The sequence below is a fragment of the Suncus etruscus genome, chromosome 12 (assembly GCF_024139225.1).
Source record: "Suncus etruscus isolate mSunEtr1 chromosome 12, mSunEtr1.pri.cur, whole genome shotgun sequence".
Classification (NCBI taxonomy): Eukaryota; Metazoa; Chordata; class Mammalia; order Eulipotyphla; family Soricidae; genus Suncus; species Suncus etruscus.
In genome coordinates, this window is record NC_064859.1 from 10,123,968 (window position 1) to 10,147,439 (window position 23,472).

Sequence of the window (23,472 nt, forward strand, 5' to 3'; positions counted from 1 at the left end):
TAGTGCTTACACTCTGGAAATAACTGTAAACCTGGCAGCCTTTATATCAAGATGCAGTAATGTTGAAGGTACCATCTATGCCCATTATTCACCTAAGCAAACAAAGGTTACACATATTAGTTGCTCAATGAATGTTGAATGAAAGCAATTTATTTGTCTAACAGAGGGGCATATCAGGAGATTTTCACAGCTTATACTTCATGCCTTTTCTAATATGAAGACACTACCTCAGAAACTATGTAGAGTGTAGGGGGCAGGGATGCGGATCAGTAGTCAGAATGTGTGAGCAGAACTGCCCCCTAAAAATGGAGGGAGGGGAGAAACTAGGTACTTTGGAGATGATTTGTTAGGATTACAGGATAAGTTATCTTATAGAGAATGAGTGTTTCTTAAAATGGTTTTCAAAGTTAAAAGTTTAAAAGTGGGAGGAGCGGTGGCACACAGAGGGTGTTTGCCTTGCACGCGGCAGACTCAGAGCGGATCCCTGGTGTCCAATAAGGTCCCCAAGCCAGGAGCTATTTCTGAGCGCAAAGCCAGGAGTAACCCCTGAGCGTCACTCAGGTGTGGCCCTAAAACAAAACAACAACAACAAAAGGGCTGGCGAAATAGAATGGAGATAGAGCATTTGCCTTGCATGCAGAAAGATGCAAGCATCCCAATCGCAGCATCCCAATTGGTCCCCCGAGCCTGCACGAGTGATTACTGAGGATACAGCCAAGAGTTACCCTTGAGCACTGCCGGGTATGACCATAATAATAATAATAATAATAATAATAATAATAATAATAATAGAAGCATCTAATGAAATTAAAAGTCAAGGTTAGCACAAACTATAAAATACAAAACATCTTTGCCAGTCTGATAAAACAAACACTGAGTTAGGTACTTGAAGCTCTTCGAGGATACTGAGAAAATTCTGTGTAATTCTTGGTGCTACAATGATATAAAATCAGTCATCTTATAAGACAATATATTATGTCAGTAATTGACTTTAAGAGACAGGTAGCAAGGAATAGAAAAGTTAAGAATCATGAGTAGATTTCACATAACTTTATTCTTTTTTTGTATTTAAACACCTTGATTACATACATGATTGTGTTTGGATTTCAGTCATGTAAAGAACACTACCCATCACCAGTGCAACATTCCCATCACCAATGTCCCAAGTCTCCCTCATCCCTACCCGACCCCCGCCTGTACTCTAAACAGGCTCTCCATTTCCCTCATACATTCTCATTATTAAAACAGTTCAAAATGTAGTTATTTCTCTAACTAAACTCATCACTCTTTGTGGTGAGCTTCCTGAGGTGAGCTGGAACTTCCAGCTCTTTTCTCTTTTGTGTCTGAAAATTATTATTGCAAGAATGTCTTTCATTTTTCTTAAAACTCATAGATGAGTGAGACCATTCTGCGTTTTTCTCTCTCTCTCTCTGACTTATTTCACTCAGCATAACAGATTCCGTGTACATCAATGTATAGGAAAATTTCATGACTTCATCTCTCCTGACAGCTGCATAATATTCCTTTCTCTTTTTTTTTAACACCACCCATCACCAGTGCAACATTCCCATCACCAATGTCTCAAGTCTCCCTCCTCCCCACCCGACCCCCGCCTGTACTCTAAACAGGTTCTCAATTTCCCTCATACATTCTCATTATTAGGGACAGTTCAAAATGTAGTTATTTATCCAACTAAACTCATCACTCTTTGTGATGAGCTTCCTGAGGTGAGCTGGAACTTCCAGCTCTTTTCTCTTTTGTGTCTGAAAGTTATTATTGCAAGAATGTCTTTCATTTTTCTTAAAACCCATAAATGTGTGAGACCATTCTGCGTTTTTCTCTCTCTCTCTGACTTATTTCACTCAGCATAATAGATTCTGTGTACATCCATGTATAGGAAAATTTCATGACTTCATCTCTCCTGACAGCTGCATAATATTCCATTGTGTATATGTACCACAGTTTCTTTAGCCATTCGTCTGTTGAAGGGCATCTTGGTTGTTTCCAAAGTCTTGCTATGGTAAATAGAGCTGCAATGAATATAGGTGTAAGGAAGGGGTTTTTGTATTGTATTTTTGTGTTCCTAGGGTATATTCCTAGGAGTGGTATAGCTGGATCGTATGGGAGCTCGATTTCCAGTTTTTGGAGGAATCTCCATATCGCTTTCCATAAAGGTTGAACTAGACGGCATTCCCACCAGCAGTGGATAAGAGTTCCTTTCTCCCCACATCCCCGCCAACACTGTTTATTCTCATTCTTTGTGATGTGTGCCATTCTCTGGGGTGTGAGGTGGTATCTCATCGTTGTTTTGATTTGCATCTCCCTGATGATTAGTGATGTGGAGCACTTTTTTCATGTGTCTTTTGGCCATCTGTATTTCTTCTTTGTCAAAGTGTCTGTTCATTTCTTCTCCCCATTTTTTGATGGGATTAGATGTTTTTTTCTTGTAAAGTTCTGTCAGTGCCTTGTATATTTTGGAGATTAGCCCCTTATCTGATGGGTATTGGGTGAATAGGTTTCTCCCACTCAGTGGGTGGGCTCTTGTATCTTGGGCACTATTTTCCTTTGAGGTGCAGAAGCTTCTCAGCTTAATATATTCCCATCTGTTAATTTCTGCTTTTCACTTGCTTGGAGAGTGCAGTTTCTTCCTTGAAGATGCCTTTAGCCTCAATGTCCTGGAGTGTTTTACCTACGTATTGTTCTATATATCTTATGGTTTTGGGGCTGATATCGAGGTCTTTAATCCATTTGGATTTTACCTTCGTACATGATGTTAGCTGGGGGTCTAAGTTCAATTTTTTGTAAGTGGCTACCCAGTTGTGCCAACACCACTTGTTGAAGAGGCTTTCTTTGTTCCATTTAGGATTTTTTGCTCCTTTATCAAAAATTAGATGATTGTATGTCTGGGGAACATTCTCTGAGTATTCAAGCTTATTCCACTGATCTGAGGGCCTGTCCTTATTCCAATACCATGCTGTTTTGATAACTATTGCTTTGTAGTAAAGTTTAAAGTTGAGGAAAGTAATTCCTCCCATATTCTTTTTCCCAATGATTGCTTTAGCTATTCGAGGGTGTTTATTGTTCCAAATAAATTTCAAAAGTGCCTGGTCCACATCTTTGAAGAATGTCATGGGTATCTTTAGGGGGATCGCATTAAATCTGTACAGTGCTTTGGGGAGTATTGCCATTTTAATGATGTTAATCCTGCCAATCCATGAGCAGGGTATGTGCTTCCATTTCCGCGTGTCCTCTCTTATTTCTTGGAGCAGAGTTTTATAGTTTTCCTTGTATAGGTCCTTCACATTTTTAGTCAAGTTGATTCCAAGATATTTGAGTTTGTGTGACACTATAGTAAATGGAGTTGTTTTCTTAATGTCCATTTCTTTCTTATTAGTATTGTTGTATAGAAAGGCCATTGATTTTTGTGTGTTAATTTTGTAACCTGCCACCTTGCTATATGAGTCTATTGTTTCTAGAAGCTTTTTGGTAGAGTCTTTGGGGTTTTCTAAGTAGAGTATCATGTCATCTGCAAACAGTGAGAGCTTGACTTCTTCCTTTCCTATCTGGATTCCCTTGATATCCTTTTCTTGCCTAATTGCTATAGCGAGTACTTCCAGTGCTATGTTGAATAGGAGTGGTGAGAGAGGACAGCCTTGTCTTGTGCCAGAATTTAGAGGAAAGGCTTTCAGTTTTTCTCCATTGAGGACAATATTTGCCTCTGGCTTGTGGTAGATGGCCTTAACTATATTGAGAAAGGTTCCTTCCATTCCCATCCTGCTGAGAGTTTTGATCAATAATGGGTGTTGGACCTTGTCAAATGCTTTCTCTGCGTCGATTGATATGATCATGTGATTTTTATTTTTCTTGCTGTTGATGTTGTGTATTATGTTGATAGATTTATGGATGTTAAACCAGCCTTGCATTCCTGGAATGAAACCTACTTGATCGTAGTGGATGATCTTCTTAATGAGGCATTGAATCCTATTTGCCAGGATTTTGTTGAAGATCTTTGCATCTGCATTCATCAGCGATATTGGTCTGTAATTTTCTTTTTTCGTAGCATCTCTGTCTGGTTTAGGTATCAAGGTAATGTTGGCTTCATAAAAGCTATGTGGAAGTTTTCCTGTTTTTTCAATTTCATGAAAGAGTCTTGCCAGGATTGGTAGTAGTTCCTCTTGAAAGGTTTGAAAGAATTCATTAGTAAATCCATCTGGGCCTGGACTTTTGTTTTTGGGCAGACATTTGATTACTTTCTTAATTTCCTCAATAGTAATGGGTGTGTTTAGATATGCTACATCCTCTTCATTCAATCGTAAAAGATTATAAGATTCCAAAAATTTATCCATTTCTTCCAGGTTTTCATTTTTGGTGGCATAGAGTTTCTCAAAGTAGTTTCTGATTACCCTTTGAATCTCTACCATATCAGTAGTGATCTCTCCTTTTTCATTCCTAATACGAGTTATCAAGTTTCTCTCTCATTCTTTCTTTGTTAGTTTTGCCAGTGGTCTATCAATCTTGTTTATTTTTTCAAAGAACCAACTTCTGCTTTCGTTGATCTTTTGGATGGTTTTTCTGGTTTCCACTTCATTGATTTCTGCTCTCAGCTTTGTTATTTCCTTCTGCCTTCCTATTTTTGGATCCTTTTGTTGAGCACTTTCTAATTCTATGAGCTGCGTCATTAAGCTATTCAGGTATTCCCCTTCTTCTTTCCTGATGTGTGCTTGCAAAGCTATAAACTTTCCTCTCAGTACTGCTTTTGCTGTGTCCCATAGGTTCTGATAATTTGTGTCTCCATTGTCATTTGTTTTCAGGAAGGTTTTGATTTCCTCTTTGATTTCATCTCGGACCCACTGATTATTCAGTATGAGGCTATTTAACTTCCAGGTGTTAAAATTTTTCTTCTGTATCCCTTTGTAGTTTATATATAATTTCAGGGCTTTGTGGTCAGCAAAGGCAGCCTGCAAAATTTCTATCCTCTTGATCTTATGGAGGTATGTTTTGTGTGCTAACATGTAGTCTATCCTAGAGAATGTCCCATGTACATTAGAGAAAAATGTGTATCCAGGCTTCTGGGGGTGGAGTGTCCTGTATATATCTACTAGGCCTCTTTCTTCCATTTCTCTCCTCAGGTCTAGTATATTCTTGTTGGGTTTTAGTCTGGTTGACCTGTCTAGTGTTGACAATGCCGTGTTGAGGTCTCCCACAATTATTGTGTTGTTATTGATATTATTTTTCAGATTTGTCAACAGTTGTATTAAATATTTTGCTGGCCCCTCATTCGGTGCATATATGTTTAGGAGGGTGATTTCTTCCTGCTGTACATATCCCTTGATTAATACAAAATGTCCATCTTTGTCCCTTACTACTTTCCTAAGTATAAAGTTTGCATCATCTGATATTAATATGGCCACTCCTGCTTTTTTTGGGTGTTGTTTGCTTGGATGATTTTCCTCCAGCCTTTTATTTTGAGTCTATGTTTGTTCTGACTATTCAGGTGCGTTTCTTGTAGGCAGCAGAAGGTTGGATTGAGTTTTTTGATCCATTTAGCCACTCTGTGTCTCTTAACTGGTGCATTTAGTCCATTGATATTGAGAGAAAGAATTGTCCTGGGAGTTAATGCCATCTTTATATTAAAGTTTGGTGTGTCTGTTGGTAAGCCTTGTCTTAAAGTATGCCGTTCAGTTTTTCTTTTAAGAATGGTTTTGAGTCTGTGAAGTTTTTGAGCTGTTGTTTGTCTGTGAAACTATGTATTGTTCCTTCAAACCTGAAAGTGAGTTTTGCTGGGTGCAGTATTCTAGGCGAAGCATTTATTTCATTGAGTTTTGTCACTATGTCCCACCACTGCCTTCTGGCCTTGAGTGTTTCTGGTGACAGGTCTGCAGTAAATCTCAAGGATGTTCCCTTGAATGTAATTTCTCTTTTCGATCTTGCTGCTTTCAGAATTCTGTCTCTATCTATGGGATTCATCATTGTGACTAGGATGTGTCTTGGGGTGTTTTTTCTGGGGTCTCTTTTAGTTGGCACTCTTCGGGCATGCAGGATTTGATCACATGTATTCATTATCTCTGGTAGTTTCTCTTTAATGGTGTTCTTGACTGTTGATTCTTCCTGGAGATTTTCTTACTGAGTCTCTGGGACTCCAATGATTCTTAAGTTGTTTCTGTTGAGCTTATCATAGACTTCTATTTTCATCTGTTCCCATTCTTTGAGTAATTTTTCCATTGTTTGATCATTTGCTTTGAGGCTTTTTTCCAATTTCTTCTGCTGTATGTAATTGTTATGTATCTCATCTTCCAGTGTACTGATTCTATCCTCAGCTGCTGTTAACCTGTGGGAAATCTCAAACATATTTTTCTTCAATTCATCTACTGAGTTTCTCAGACCTGTTATTTGATCTGAAATTTCTGTTTGGAGTTTTCTCATTTCTATCTTCATATTCTCCTGATTCTTTTTAGTTTTCTCTTCTATACTTTGTTTGAGTTCTTTGAACATGTTCCATATTGCAACTCTAAACTCCTTATCTGAGAGACTGACTAGGTGGTTGGTCATGTTCAAGTCATCAGAGTTGCCATCTTCATTCTCTATGTCTGGCACTGGCCGTGTTGTTTCCCCATTGTCACACTAGTACTGCGTGTTTTTCTACGTGTTGTGATTGTATTCATCGGCTAAATGCTGTGCACCGTCGCGAAGGGGAGCGGAGCAACCGTGCTCCTCTGGCTTCTCCCTTTCTGGGTGTGTCGACTCACCTCCACGGAAGGCTCACAAAAAGGCAGGCTGGCAGATGGGCTGCACCCAGGATGAAATCAGGCCAAAAATGCAGGACAGCAGAGTGGAGAGGCAGAAGTGTGCTGGCATCTGAGATCCATCGAAGTTCAGTGGCTCCTCCCTTTCTGGGCGTGTCACAGGAAGGCAGGCTGGCTGATGAGCCGTACCAAGGGTGAAATCAGGCCGAAAATGCAGGACAGCAGAGTAGAGAGGCAGAAGGGTGCTGGCATCTGAAATCCAGCGAAGTTCAGTGGCTCCTCCCTTTCTGGGCGTGTCGACTCACCTCCACGGAAGGCTCACTGGAAGGCAGACTCCCCGGAAAGTTCACAGGAAGGCAGGCTGGCTGATGAGCCGCACCAAGGGTGAAATCAGGCCGGAAATGCAGGACAGCAGAGTAGAGAGGCAGAAGGGTGCTGGCATCTGAGATCCAGCGAAGTTCAGTGGCTCCTCCCTTTCTGGGCGTGTCGACTCACCTCCACGGAAGGCTAATGGGAAGGCAGACTCCCTGGAAAGTTCACAGGAAGCTGCATAATATTCCATTGTGTATATGTACCACAGTTTCTTTAGCCATTCGTCTGTTGAAGGGCATCTTGGTCGTTTACATAGACTTACTATGGTAAATACTGCTGCAATGAATATAGGTGTAAGGAAGGGGTTTTTGTATTGTATTTTTGTGTTCCTAGGGTATATTCCTAGGAGTGGTATAGCTGGATCGTATGGGAGCTCGATTTCCAGTTTTTGGAGGAATCTCCATATCGCTTTCCATGAAGGTTGAACTAGACGGCATTCCCACCAGCAGTGGATAAGAGTTCCTTTCTCTCCACATCCCCGCCAGCACAGTTTATTCTCATTCTTTGTGATGTGTGCTATTCTCTGTGGTGTGAGGTGGTATCTCATCGTTGTTTTGATTTGCATCTCCCTGATGATTAGTGATGTGGAGCATTTTTTCATGTGTCTTTTGGCCATTTGTATTTCTTCTTTGTCAAAGTGTCTGTTCATTTCTTTTCCCCATTTTTTGATGGGATTAGATGTTTTTCTCTTGTAAAGTTCTGTCAGTGCCTTGTATATTTTGGAGATTAGCCCCTTATCTGATAGGTATTGGGTGAATAGTTTCTCCCACTCAGTGGGGGGCTCTTGTATCCTGAGCAATATTTCCTTTGAGGTGCAGAAGCTTCTCAGCTTAATATATTCCCATCTGTTAATCTCTGCTTTCACTTGCTTGGAGAGTGCAGTTTCCTCCTTGAAGATGCCTGTAGTCTCAATGTCCTGGAGTGTTTTGCCTATGTGTTGTTCTATATATCTTATGGTTTTGGGTCTGATATCGAGGTCTTTAATCCATTTGGATTTTACCTTTTCATACATGATGTTAGCTGGGGGTCTAAGTTTAATTTTTTTCAAGTGGCTATCCAGTTGTGCCAACACCACTTGTTGAAGAGGCTTTCCCTGCTCCATTTAGGATTTCCTGCTCCTATATCAAAAATTAAGTGACTGTATGTCTGGGGAACATTTTCTGAGTATTCAAGCCTATTCCACTGATCTGAGGGCCTGTCCTTATTTCAATACCATGCTGTTTTGATAACTGTTGCTTTGTAGTACAGTTTAAAGTTGGGGAAAGTAATTCCTCCCATATTCTTTTTCCCAATGATTGCTATTGCTATTCTAGGGTGTTTATTGTTCCAAATGAATTTCAAGAGTGTTTGATCCATTTCTTTGAAGAATGTCATGGGTATCTTTAGAGGGATAGCATTAAATCTGTATAATGCCTTGGGGAGTATTGCCATTTTGATGATGTTAATCCTGCCAATCCATGAGCAGGATATGCGTTTCCATTTCCGTGTGTCCTCTCTTATTTCTTGGAGCAGAGTTTTATAGTTTTCTTTGTATAGGTCCTTCACATTTTTAGTCAAGTTAATTCCAAAATATTTGAGTTTGTGTGGCACTATTGTGAATGGGGTTGTTTTCTTAATGTCCATTTCTTCCTTATTACTATTGGTGTATAAAAAGGCCATTGATTTTTGTGTGTTAATTTTGTAGCCTACCACCTTGCTATATGAGTCTATTGTTTCTAGAAGCTTTTTGGTAGAGTCTTTAGGGTTTTCTAAGTAGAGTATCATGTCATCTGCAAACAGTGAGAGCTTGACTTCTTCCTTTCCTATCTGGATTCCCTTGATATCTTTTTCTTGCCTAATCACTATAGCAAGTACTTCCAGTGCTATGTTGAATAGGAGTGGTGAGAAAGGACAGCCTTGTCTTGTGCCAGAATTTGAGGGAAGGCTTTTAGTTTTTCTCCACTGAGGATAATATTTGCCACTTTAACTATATTGAGAAAGGTTCCTTCCATTCCCATCTTGCTGAGAGTGTTGATCAAGAATGGGTGTTGGAACTTATCAAATGCTTTCTCTGCATCCATTTATATGATCATGTGATTTTTATTTTTCTTGTTGTTGATGTTATATATTATGTTGATAGATTTACGGATGTTAAACCATCCTTGCATTCCTGGGATGAAACCTACTTGATTATAGTGGATAATCTTCTTAATGAGGCATTGAATCCTATTTGCCAGGATTTTGTTGAGGATCTTTGCATCTGCATTCATCAGTGATATTGGTCTGTAATTTTCTTTTTTGGTAGCATCTCTGTCTTGTTTAGGTATCAAGGTGACGTTGGCTTCATAAAATCTATTTGGAAATGTTTCCCTTTGTTCAATTTCATGAAAGAGTCTTGCCAGGATTGGTAGTGCTTCCTCTTGGAAAGTTTGAAAGAATTCATTAGTGAATCCATCTGGGCCAGGGCTTTTGTTTTGGGGCAGACATTTGATTACCATTTTAATTTCATCAATGGTGATGAATGGGGTGTTTAGATATGCTACATCCTCTTCCTTCAACAGTGGAAGATTATAAGAGTCCAAGAATTTATTTATTTCTTCCAGGTTCTCATTTTTAGTGGCATAGAGTTTCTCAAAGTAGTTTCTGATTACCCTTTGAATCTTTGTCATATCAGTAGTGATCGCTCCTTTTTCATTCCTAGTACGAGTTCTCAAGTTTCTCTCTCTCTCACTCTCTCTCTCTCTGTCTCTCTCTCTCTCTCTCTCTTGTGCTTTTTGGGTCAAACCTGGCAGTGCTCAGGGGTTATTCCTGGATCCAGGCTCAGAAATTGCTTCTTTCAGGCACGGGGGACCATATGGGATGCCAGGATTCAAACCGATGACCTCCTGCATGAAAGGCAAACACCTTGCCTCCATGGTATCTCTCCGGCCCCACAGTTTTGGTTTTCCAATGACTCAGCTATTTGTATCTTAGGAGTGGAAGGCTTGTGTGTGAAAGTTGCTGCCAGCATTTGCTTTTATACCCATGTCACTCCAATACCTTGGGTTTAGGGCAATACCTGGTGCTTGAAGCAGAAACCCTATCCATGAATTGTGAGATCTTTTTTGGTGTTGTTCTATGGGTTAAAGTCCTCATGTTAATTTTTCTGCCATGGATTCTTTTAGTATTTTTTATTTATTTAAACATCTAGATTACAAATATGATTGTCATTAGGTTTCAGTCATGTAAAGAACACCCCCCTTCAACAGTGCAACATTCCCAACACCAATGTCCCAAATCTCCCTTCATCCCACCCAACCCCCACCTGTACTCTAGACAGGCTTTCCAGTTCCCTCATTCATTCAGATGATTATGGTAGTTCTCAGTGTAGTTACTTCTTTTTGTTTGTTTGTTTGTTTTTTGTTTTTGGGCCACACCCGGCGGTGCTCAGGGGTTACTCCTGGCCGTCTGCTCAGAAATAGCTCCTGGCAGGCATGGGGGACCATATGGGACACCGGGATTCGAACCAACCACCTTTGGTCTTGGATCGGCTGCTTGCAAGGCAAACACTGCTGTGCTATCTCTCTGGGCCCAGTGTAGTTACTTCTATAACTGCACTCACCAATCTTTGTGGTGAGCTCCATGAAGTGAGCTGGAAGTTCCAGCCCTCCTCTCATTGTCTCTGAGGATTGTTGCAAAGATGACTTTTATTTTGCTTAAAACCCGTAGATGAGTGAGACCATTCTGCGTTTTTCTCTCTCTCTCTCTTTTATTTCACTCAGCATAATAGACTCCATGTACATTCATGTATAGGAAAATTTCATGACTTCATCTCTCCTGACGGCTGCATAATATTCCATTGTGTATATGTACCACAGTTTCTTTAGCCATTTGTCTGGTGAAGGGCATCTTGGTTGTTTCCAGAGCCTGGGTATTGTGAATAGTGCTGCAATAAACATAGGTGTGAAGAAGGGGTTTTTGTATTATATTCTTGTGTTCCTAGGGTATATTCCTAGGAGTGGTATAGCTGGATCGTATGGGAGCTCAATTTCTAATTTTTGGAGGAGTCTCCATAGAGGTTGGACTAGACAGCATTCCCACCAGCAGTGGATAAGAGTACCTTTCTCTCCACATCCCCGCCAGCACCAATTGTTCTCATTCTTTGTGATGTGTGCCAATCTCTGTGGTGTGAGATGGTATCTCATCATTGTTTTGATGTGCATCTCCTGATGATCAGTGATGAGGAGCATTTTTTCATGTGCCTTTTGGCCATTTGCATTTCTTTTTTATCAAAGTGTCTGTTCATTTCTTCTCCACATTTTTTGATGGGATTAGATGTTTTTTTCTTGTAATATTATTTCTTGGATATTAGACACTTATCTGATGAGTATTGGGTGAATAGTTTCTCCCACTCAGTGGGGGGGGGGGGCTCTTGTATCCTGGGCGCTATTTCCTTTGAGGTGCAGAAGCTTCTCAGCTTAATATATTCCCATCTGTTAATCTCTGCTTTCACTTGCTTGGAGAGTATAGTTTCCTCCTTGAAGATGCCTGTAGTCTCAATGTTCTGGAGTGTTTTGCCTATGTGTTGTTCTATATATCTTATGGTTTGGGGTCTAATATCGAGGTCTTTAATCCATTTGGATTTTACCTTCATACATAATGTTAGCTGGGGGTCTAAGTTCAATTTTTTGCAAGTGGCTATCCAGTTGTGTCAACACCACTTGTTGAAGAGGCTTTCTTTGCTCCATTTAGGATTTTTTGCTCCTTTATCAAAAATTAGGTGATTGTATGTCTGGGGAACATTCTCTGAGTAGTCAAGCCTATTCCACTTATATTTTCTTTATTTTCATATATTCATGTAAAAATGACATTATTTTGAGAATGCAGTTGCTTTCAATAATTGCAATTTCTCTTTCACATGTATACATTACTTTATTTTATTTCATTTTCTGGAAAATTTTGTTAGCCAACAATCTGAGGTATTTATTTATGACAACCCATTCTAATACAGAAGTTCATTATGAGGACTAGTTCAAGAGTGATGTAGAACCATGATTAGTTTTTTTAATTCCTTCAGTTATATTTTCTTATATGTTTTCTTTTTATAAAATTTTTTTTTTGGTTTTTGGGCCACATTAGGTGATGCTCAGGGATTACTCTTGGCTATGCTCTCAGAATCACTCCTGGCTCGGGGGATCATATGGGATGCCAGGGATCAAACCCAGTTACATCCTGGGTCAGCCACGTGCAAGGCAAACACCCTACCACTGTGTTATTGCTCTGGCCCCTCTTTCTTAATTTTTTTCTGCTTTGTTTTGGGGTCATGCTCAGTGGTACTCAGGAATTATTCTTGACTCTATATTCAGTAATCAGTTCTTTCAGGACTTAGGAACTCTGTGGAGTATGACAGGTCAAACTCATTTTGGTATAATTCAAGGCAAGCACTCTTCCAGCTGTCCTATCTCTTGAGTGTGCCCACTCTCTTTTTGGAGAGGAGGGCTCCCACAAAATCCTCTATGGGTCTTGATACCACCCTTAGTGACTTACAAAGATACAGCTCTTTGTAATACTTGATCAGTCAGGCCAAAATGTTCAGGCTGGTCAGTAAGGTTTTTCTTGAGTCCACACCCAATGTTTCTTCTGGATATATATGATGCTAGAATAAATCTTGAGTTCATATGCATGCCAGGAATTCACCTTTGATCTTGAATTATAACCATGAACCACCCATCAGTTTTTTATTATATCCTCAAAAATGTTTGGTTCTAGTCTTCTTATACTACTGAGCAATCAACTCTTTTACGTCTGTCTCCTTGATTATGTTATGAATTTCTTCTTTTTTTTTTTTTTTTTTTTGGTTTTTGGGCCACACCCTGTGACGCTCAGGGGTTACTCCTGGCTATGCGCTCAGAAGTCGCTCCTGGCTTGGGGGACCATATGGGACGCCGGGGGATCGAACCGCGGTCTGTCCAAGGCTAGCGCAGGTAAGGCAGGCACCTTACCTCCAGCGCCACCGCCCGGCCCCAAACATTTTATTTTATTTATTTTTTTTTTTGGTTTTTGGTTTTTGGGCCACACCCGGTAACGCTCAGGGGTTACTCCTGGCTATGTGCTCAGAAGTTGCTCCTGGCTTGGGGGACCATATGGGACACCGGGGGATCGAACCACGGTCCGTCCAAGGCTAGCGCAGGCAAGGCAGGCACCTTACCTTTAGCGCCACCGCCCGGCCCCGAATTTCTTAACATAGATGTTCTCTTCCCACAGAAAATATTGCTTAATTGCCGTGACTTTGTGTACATGTTTTTTTTTAATGCACAAATCTTCAAAACATAGAAAACAAGTTTTGAAACAGCCCATGTTAGCTAAAAGCTCATTGGGCAAATACATTTGGGGGGCAAATAAATGTAAAGGTCATACATTTCTTATCTTTCCAAACTCATTATTAGAAAAAATATTTTTGCAAAAAAAAAAAATTTCTGTCTTTGCATGATGCATTAACAGTCTAAGTCCTCTCTCTGGAACCCTAATCTTGAGAAGATTCTGTTTTCAAACGTAACAATCTGTCTTCTGATTTTATACTTCCCAGTTATTTTAAGCTTACTCAGGTATTTTACTGTCTGCAAAATTTAATAATTTTATCATATTTTATGTTCTTGTCACTAAATGATCACAAGTACATTCTTTATAGATGCCAAATAAGACAAAATTCTCTTTATGTGTTAAGATTTAAAAATTATCTGTTTTTCTAAGTCTAGAATTTTTCACTTTTCATTATTGTAGTTAAAAAAACACTAATATCAGATCCACTTTTGATCTGTTTACTTAAAGAACAAAATAACAAACACTAAATCTTTTTAAGGTGAATTGTTATGAGCATCAGAAATATAATTTGAAGTTGTGTGAGTTCTGGCATACAGCTGGTGGTACATGAAAGCAGACCATCACTGATTTACCCAACAGAACACATGATATACTTCAGCAGATATGACCTTAGGAACCCCAACATCATTTGGAACAGTCTCTATTTGAAAAATTAATTTTTTTTTGGTTTTTGGGCCACACCCGTCAGTGCTCAGGGGTTACTCCTTGCTATCTGCTCAGAAGTAGCTCCTGGCAGGAACAGGGGATTTGGGACGCCGGGATTTGAACCAAACACCTTAGGTCCTGTATCGGCTGCTTGCAAGGCAAACGCCACTGTGCAATCTCTCCCACCCCAAAAATTAATTATTTTAAAATAAAAAGTGAGATGTCATGAGTAGTAAGTACGCTTATAGTATTTTCAGCTGCCAGTTTGAGAATAAATAGGGAAATCTTTTTCTTTGTTTAGCAATATATATATATATATATATATATATATATATATATATATATATATATATATATATATATATATATATATATATATTGGTTTTTGGGTTACACCCAGCAGCTCTCAGGGGTTACTCCTAGCTATGAGCTCAGAAATCACTCCGGGAAGGCTCAAGGGATCATATGGGATGCCAGGATTTGAACCACCATCCTTCTGCATGCAAGGCAAACCTCTTACCTCCATGATATCTCTCCGGCCCCTGTTTAGCAATTTAGAAAAATGATTCCAGTTAGTCTCCTTAAGATGAACAACATGCACAGAGACATGCAAGACAGACTGCTGATATACTTTTATTAAAGAATCAAATCCATATGTTGCCACAATAGTCTTCCCAGAGAAATTAGTTGTGTTTGGCAACTGCTGAAGGGAAGGAAGCTGGTGCTGTGTTCATTAGGAAGACTCACAATTTTCGTAGTTTAGTAAAGTGATCTCACCATGACTCTTCCTACAAAAGAATTAGGTTGTTAAATTAAGTTGTTAAAAAGCATGGTAGTTTTTTTTTGTTTAGTTTTGCTTTGTTTTGTTGGTTTTGTTTTGTTTTGGGACCATACCAGGCAATGCTGAGGATCACTCTTGGATCTGTCCTCAGGCATCAACCTGGCAGACTCTGGGGACTATATAGGGTGATTGGGATCAAACCATGGCCTGCTGTGTGCAAGCCCCTCACTCACTATACTATCACTCTGGAACCACTCGGTAGTTGGTGGTTTTTTTTGTTTTGTTTTTTTTTTTTTGGTAGTTTTTATTAACAAAATTTGATTAGAAATATGTAAAGAGAATAGAGAGGAAATGTGTTCAAGGCAGATCACAGGCTTCTCCAGAGTAGAAATAAGCAAAGAAGCAGGGGCAAGAGAGATATGTATTCAAAGAAGAGCACAGGTTTAAAGAGCAAGCTTTGTTTTCTTTTTAAAGAAATGCATTATAAATATTAAATAAAAACTATGTGTTTATTCTTATATCAATTAAACACATATAGCATTTATAACGAGCATTTAATTACTCACTTCAGTTTGTAAGAAAAGACATTTAGTAGGTTAGAAAATTTAAAGCAAAACTGTGAATTTTCTTTTCTGCATCACTAAATAGCATATACTAGCAATGGGATTAGAGTGACAGTACAACACACAGGGCTTTTGCTTTATATGTAGCTGTCCAGGGTTGGATCATGATCCTCCAAGCATGTCAGGAATTATTTCTAAGTGCAGAGAAAGGAATAATACTTGAGCACAACTATTTGTGCCCAGAAATCTATACATATATATGCATATATATTCTTGTTTTTTAACTTTATGCTTTAGATTATTCCCACTATTCTCTCTCTCTCTTTCACTCTCCTTTTGTTCCATCTACTCTTCCAATTCCCTTTTGGTGGAAAGAGAAACTCATAATCAGTGAGAAAACTCTTCTTTCAGTTTCTTAGAAACATTAGATTTACTGTATAACTGAGTTGTCTTCTGGATCTCTGGGAAATTCTATTTTAATCACTAGTATATTGAATTTAAACCTGCACAACAGCATTGCAAAATCCACATTTGTTGTATAAATCTCCATCAGATCCACAGAGAGGATTACTCCAAAATATATGTAAAAAAATATCTTTTGCAGTCTACATTAGCTGAGCTATTATTGGTGGAATCTCACCCCAGTAAAGGAGAAGTCCTTCTCACTCCTCAAGGATTCCCTACTTCTAAGTGAAAACTACATCCTACATAATACCTTACATGTAGTTTCCATGATTCCTCTCATTAACATACTGTCATCTACTTTATTCAAGTCTTAGTATGTCTTACATGCACAGTTGTATTTGTCGGTCAATTTATTGCTTTGTGAGTAGCGGAGATTTATTAGCTTCTTGTGTGTCAGGGATATTATTGACCTATATTTTGAAACAAAACAAAAAAACACATCAGGTTTTTTTCTTAAAATATTCAACTCATCAAAAAAAAATGTTTCCTGTGACTCATACTTGTTTCTCTAGAAATTTTTGGCCTTGCCTTGTATATTTTTTCTACAGTAACCCAGTGAATTCCTTGGGTTTTGAACATGCCAGTATCTTTGCTTATAGTATTCTGTATTTCATTGTTTGACCCATTTGTTAATACTACTGCTCCTTTTTGTGTCAATTTAAGTTATTTTTATGTGAGTTTTGTTTTGTTTTGGGGTCACATCCATCTGTGCTCAGGGGTATTCCTGTCTCTGCTCTCATAAATTACTCTTAGCAGGCTCAGTGGACCATATGGAATGCCAGGGATTGAACCCAAATAAGTCTCAGGCATGGTAAACACCTACTTACTGGGCTATCACTCTGGCCCCATTCTATGACATTTTGATGATGGTATTTTTTTCTAGTCCATTAAATTATGTTAGATATCTCTTCTTAAAATAAGCTGTTTTTCATAATGATCATTTTTACAACTCTTTTATATAATATTTTTACCACTATTAAAATTATTGACATTCACTTACATGGTTCTTTAGTCCTATTTGCTATTTAAAATGCTTTTGCATTTGCTTTTGAATTACTTTGAGCTTTTCTTTCTTTCTTTCTTTCTTTCTTTCTTTGGCTTTTGGGCCACACCTGGCAGTGCTCAGGGGTTACTTCTGGCTGTCTGCTCAGAAATAGCTCCTGGCAGGCACGGGGGACCATATGGGACACCGGGATTCGAACCAACCACCTTAGGTCCTGATTGGCTGCTTGCAAGGCAAACGCACTGTGCTATCTCTCCGGGCCCTTCTTTATAAATTTTAATTACTAAGAACATGTGTGTCAGAGACTTGAGTCACCTATCTTAGTCACTTATCTAAATTCCCTAAAGTAATGAAATTTAGTCACCTATCTAAATTCCTTTAAAATCTTCTTAATAATCTAATAATGAGTGATAGTCTTAGAAAACCAACTTTCCCAGGCTACAGGTACAGTTTGTGGAATCTCTTCTTCTGGATAAATCAAATAACCACACTTTAAGCCTTCTGATTAGGCTAATAGACTGTATAGATTCACAAATAATTTCTACAGTGCTTATTTTGCAATATTTTTTCTGAAAGTGAGGACTTATTGTATATTTTATATTAATCGTGAGCAAAACTTTACTTATTTTTTTCTATATTTCTGCAAATACTTACACATTTACCATCATGAAGTTTTCTGATATTGTATCTTACTTCTCTGAAAAAGAAATATTTTAAATAAGAATGTAGTTTCTTGGTATTTCATAATAAACACAGAAAGTCATCATATGCCATTTTATGTTGTTTGACATGAATTAAGAATGTATTTCAGTTAATAATCTACAGTTTGACTAATATTTGTCATCAAATCTTGGATGCATGGTTTTTATTGGATGGCCATAGCAAAAAAGTAGGATTTATAAAACCGTAGTTTTAAAAAGGAGGAGTTAATGACCAGTGTAAGCTTTGTGGTTTTTGTTTAAATGAGGGTGAAGTATTTCAAGTTGTGAATTATACTTACTGACTTCTAGCACAAAGCATGCATTCATTACTGTGAGTTATCCCATCTGTACCACATATTGGTCTGTATATTCTTGTGCATGCCTTCCCTTTATATAGAGAGCAGTCCACCTATAATTGGAACAAAAAACTGTAAGATTATCTTCCTTCAATTTATCAGTTATTTAATCTTAAAATATCCAGTGGATAAGTGGAAAGAGCACCACATTTTAACATTTCAACAAATATATTATGAAAGGTATTCAAGGACTCAGGTACTGTGCTTGTTGTTACATAAATAACTCAGGCCCAGAAAATACCTCAAATAAGACAAAATCTGTCTTAATTAATATTAATATCTCCTTACAAAGGACATGGATAAATGTTCAGTAGAATAATAAAATTAAAAAATACTTGGCAAGGGACCGGAGAGATAGCATGGAGGTAAGGCATTTGCCTTGCATCCAAAGGATGGTGGTTTGAATCCCGGCATTCCATATGGTCCCCTGAGCCTTCCAGGAGTGATTTCTGAGCATAGAGCCAGGAGTAACCCCTGAGCACTGCCAGTTGTGACCCCCCTCCAAAAATACCAAAAAAAAAAATACTTAGCAAAAGACTTGGTGTGAAAAAGACTCTTGTCTGAATGCAGCTGACCTAGTTTCAACTCCCAACAACCTATATTCTCTCTCCATCCTGCCTAGCTAAGAGCGCTGAGCATTTTTAGGCATGTTCCCAACAGGCACACATTTTTGCAAAACCCTAAAACACTGCCCAAAAGTACAAGTTGGATTTAAGAATAGGAAAATTGTTTCAATGTCCAAACCTCCTCCTGACAAGAACCAGACTAGCTACTTTCACAGCAACTTTCACTCAGTTTCTCTGATTTGAATTTTTTTTTCTGATTTGAATTTTTACAAAAAAAAAAAAAAGGTATAAAGAAGACCATACTCACTGCTGTCCCCCATGCTTCATCAGAAGAAAGTGAAATGAGATGTAGTTGGGAAAAAAAATTCTAAGGTTAGAAATGCAAGTAGGATTAATTATTTAGTCACGACACTAAAAATTATCTTCCTATCCCATACTTAGATTATACCTAGGAATTATCCCTTATTTCACTCAGAGAAATATCAGAATAAACACAGAGATGTGCAGGAGCCTGACAACACAAACTAAAATTTAAAAAAATTCCCTAATGGTTAGAAAAGGAAACCTGGTCATTTCTAGAGTTTGCTTGAACAACGAGTTTAGAGTTTTATGTGGTGATTTTGGGATGATGTCAGAAACCTGCATAGAGACAATGACCTTTTCATTCTTCATCTCATCTAATCTTTCCTTTTCTGAAGGTCTCACCCTCCTTGACTTTATTAGTTAGGCAAATCCAAATATATACTTTCTGTTTTTAAAATCTGAATACATGGTAATAAGTATAAAAGTAGGGGCTTCAGAGGGTAAGCCCAACTCACCAGGTGGAGAAACAGCCCAGGCAGCAGTTGCTAGAGCAAGGAGAGCACAGAGAATGATGCTCTTCATGGCAGCAAGGGAGGGTGGAGGGAGTAAGAAGAGAAAGTGAGTGCCAAATGCACACAAATCCATTCCTATATATACAACACACAAACGCCCAGTGAAGGTTCCCACCCTCATTAGAAGCTGACCATTAGAGTGATGATTGGCTGTTAACCTAAACTAATAGATTTAATTCAAGGAAATACTGTCAAAGAAAGTTTCCTTGTTATCTTGATTTATAGACATCTGGAACAGTTAAACCTCTGAAATACATATACCAAAGATACTTTTGCGTAATGATTCTCTGAACTCACAGCAAATACAATGATGTGGTTATATTTCTGGGAAAAAAAATAGCTTGGCAGGTATCAAGGATGTTAAACATGAAAGGATAAAGGATATAACATTGAGAACATTATTTTAAAATGTATATTACTTGCCTAATTCATGACTAATTAGAAAACAGACTATTGATTATTCATAAAGTTTCATTGGGAGCCTATTAAATGATTCAAATGACTCATCAGACCCGTATTATTGCTATATCGTAGACATTTTATTTTATTTTTATTATTTATTTACTTATTTACTTATTGATTTATTTACTTTGGGGCTATGGGCCACACCCAGCAATGCTCAGAGGTTACTGAATCTGCACAGGTGATTGAACCTGGATCAGACCTGGGACAGCCTTTGTGCAAGGCAAAGGCCTTACCACAGTGTTATTGCTCCAGTCCCTCTAGCAGAGATTTTAAACTCTTAATTGTAGCCCATTATTACTTTTTAAATTTAATGTATTTTTTGAACCCCAGCAGGAAGTGCTCATATCTTGCACCAGGTCTGTACTCAGAAACCAGCCCTGACAGGGCTCAGGGACCATAGCAGTCAGTCATATACCTGCTGTACTCTCTTTCCGGCCCTAGCAGTTTCAGTTTTTCAATTCCTTCAGTGTCTCTTGGAACTTTATGTTTAGTTTACAATATTTTGATATTTTATTTTTAAATATTTATGCCTTGCCCACATTTTATTTCATCATCAGCTGAACTACATATAATAAAAGTAAATGCCCTTGAAGCTTTTCTCAAGTGAATCATTGATCTTCTTCCCAATTTTTTATAATAAAGAGCCTGATGATTATGACACTTTCTAAATAGCTAAATAAAATTAGAACAATGGCCCATAGGTTATTGAAACAGGTTAAGTCCAACACAAATATTCTGCTTTTCAAAAAATTTGCTCTTGTTTAATTAATACAAAGAAAGGTAGTTTTATAAGACAATCATATAAGTAAAATACATATTTAAAGTCTGAGTCAAATAAAATATTTTATAGTCATTGCAATTTATTGCTAATATACTATATGCTAAAAATGCATGCAAACTATTTTCCTTTGACACTTTACATACATTTAGAGTTTAAGTATTTAAAAAATAAACTTGTGATAATTTTTTTAAATGGTGAACAATTTTCTAATACGTTAATAAAATCCATTCCTTTTGACTAAATCAGATTTGCATGGGTAAAAGTGTAAGAAACTCAAGACAAAAATCAACATAGTTGACCTTTTATTTATGCTTTACACAATTAGAGTAAACTCAGAAAAGTACTTTCTTTTGATTTTGTAATTCCTATATAAAATCATCATAGATAAAATGATACATCATATAAGAGTACTTATTGACAACCACTAAGCATAGGAAAAAATGTTCACCATCACTTATTCTCTGAAAAATAAAGATTTGAATGACTAGTGAAACCAGCATGTATCAAAATGTATAGAAACAACTAATGATGGTGAAGATATGCTGGGGAAAAGGACACTCAGATGGAGAGATAGTACCATAGACAAGGCACTTTGATACTGAAATCTCACTTTTAGTGGATTATTTGTAATTTTGCTGCTCTAATATATTTTAGTACTAATCCAATCAAGGGAAATTTAGAAATCTTCATTTCCCTGATATTCAAATTAAACTCATTCTAATTAGATATTAATTAGTGTTTTGTGTTTTTTATTTTCTGGAAAATGTGGTTTAGTTTTATTTTCATAGTTTTTAAACAAATTTAACAAAGAATTACACCACTTGTCACAAAATTTTTGAACATTGAGAAAACATTGTGGGAATAATGATAATAAAATACATCAGAGATGAAAAATACCCCATCATGTAACTCATGCACAGACATGAGAAAGACAAATTAAATGGAAAAAAGAACCCCAAAACTTAATTCTTAGATACAGGAAATATTTTGTAATCATAAGAGAAGATGGGTTAAAAGAAGTGGTTAAAAGTTCCATATATATATGAAAATATATATACATACATATTTGTGTATGTATATATAGATATATACACATGGAAAATATGCAACTTTAAGAAAAGATAAAATCTTATAGTTCACTGTAACTTGAAAAGAATTGGAAGATATCATAAAAATATCACAATGAGTAGAAAAATAGACCAGATCATTTTTTTCATCTGTGAGATTTCCAGCAACAAAAATGAAATAGATTGTCTGAATGATGACAAACCCTTGTCCTTTGGAATACTAAATTGAGATTATCAAACAGTGGTAGGAAGTAGTGATGAGGAAGAGGTAGACTATAAGTAACATGCAGATAGTAAAAGAAGGGCTTAAAATTTTGGTAGTAGTAAAGGTAGTGTAATTTTGTGTATCAAAATTATATATAATTGTGTATATATAAACACTATTGTAACATGTTACCAAACTTAATATTAAAATTAAAATTATGCTGTCTAGAATTATTAAAGACAAAGAAAAATTTACCTTGACTGAGATCTTTATAACTATATGTTTATAACCATATATTTAGTTGGTTAAAATTAGAGAAATTTACTAGAGTCTATACAATACAAGTCATAACTTAGTTTTCTAGATTGTACCACTAGTTTGTATTCTTCTTTAGCTTCAGCTCTTGCTAATATTTTATGCAACAAACCTTCATAAGAGGGAAAATGAGACAGCATATTTGTCTGTGTTATTATTTAACAGTAAACTATGAATTTAAAGTTTTTGGCAAACAGAATGCAGTATTACAGCTTTTGATTTGTCTCTATTTTATTAAAACAATTCTTTTTTAAATTTCAGAAAACCTTGGTATAGTATCGTTTATATTTTCAATGTTCTAAGTTACTGTGTCTCTAACCATAAATTCACCCTTTGGCAAGTGAATTCTGTCGAATATTTTTTCTTCAGACATTATTACTTTTATTTGTTTCCTTGTATATTTTTCATCTACCATATAATAGTAAGATAACATACCCATTCAACTTTTAGCAAAAGGCAACAATTTTAATCTGTTCTTATAACTCTGTAGTATCCCATTGTGTGTACTTACAATTTATTTATTCACTCTTCTGCTGTTGGTTGTTTCTAGATTTTGACTGTTTAATAGTAATGCAATGAACATAGTTATGTATATATCTTTATGAATTAATGTCAAATTTTGACCTTGAGATATAGGTTTACACAATCTGTTAATAAATAATTGCTTCATAGAAGGCATTGAGTTACACACTGGAAATATAAATTAAAAAATAAAACTTTTCCACCTCTTTAGATATAATAAGTATTATATTAAATATTATATATTAAAAGAAATAGAGTTGTGAAAAACTACTATAATACAGATGCCTTAGATAATATAAGTTTATAGCCCCATGCCAGAGGCCATCTCCCTAGCCTGGGGAGTGCTGGGAGGCTTTGCAGGCCCCAGCTGACCCTCTTTCTCCCCTAACTCCAGACTTTCCCTGGATGCCAGCTCAGATGGCCAGAAGTGGGTTCAGGTGGATTCTTATGGATCCTAAGGCTTCCCCCCTCCTTTGTGCTTCAGGGGGGGAGGTGCATGGGGAGAAGGGCGGGCAGATATCAGGCTTCCAGTTTCCCCTTTGATTCTGGAGGCCAGCTCTTGCCAGGTATTGGGGTTTCAGGAGGCCCCATGCTGGAGGTCTTCTCCCTAGCTTGGGGAGTTCTAGGATGCTTGGCAGGCCCCCAGCCATCCCCCACTTTCCCCCTTAGACTCCAAGGTCTTCCCTGGGCGCTGGTCCAGTGGACTCT

At 37.4% G+C, this 23,472-nt stretch overlaps 1 protein-coding gene across 1 annotated transcript; it reads right to left on the bottom strand.

Moving 5' to 3' along the window:
* Positions 1 to 17,529: 17,529 nt before the first annotated feature.
* On the bottom strand, positions 17,530 to 19,419 carry LOC126024591 (double-headed protease inhibitor, submandibular gland-like). The gene is made up of 3 exons (XM_049785025.1): positions 19,353 to 19,419; positions 17,912 to 17,999; positions 17,530 to 17,608 (listed from the first exon to the last, which is right to left on the bottom strand). Exons 1-3 carry the CDS (start codon positions 19,417 to 19,419, stop codon positions 17,530 to 17,532), a joined length of 234 nt encoding a protein of 77 aa, XP_049640982.1.
* Positions 19,420 to 23,472: the final 4,053 nt, after the last annotated feature.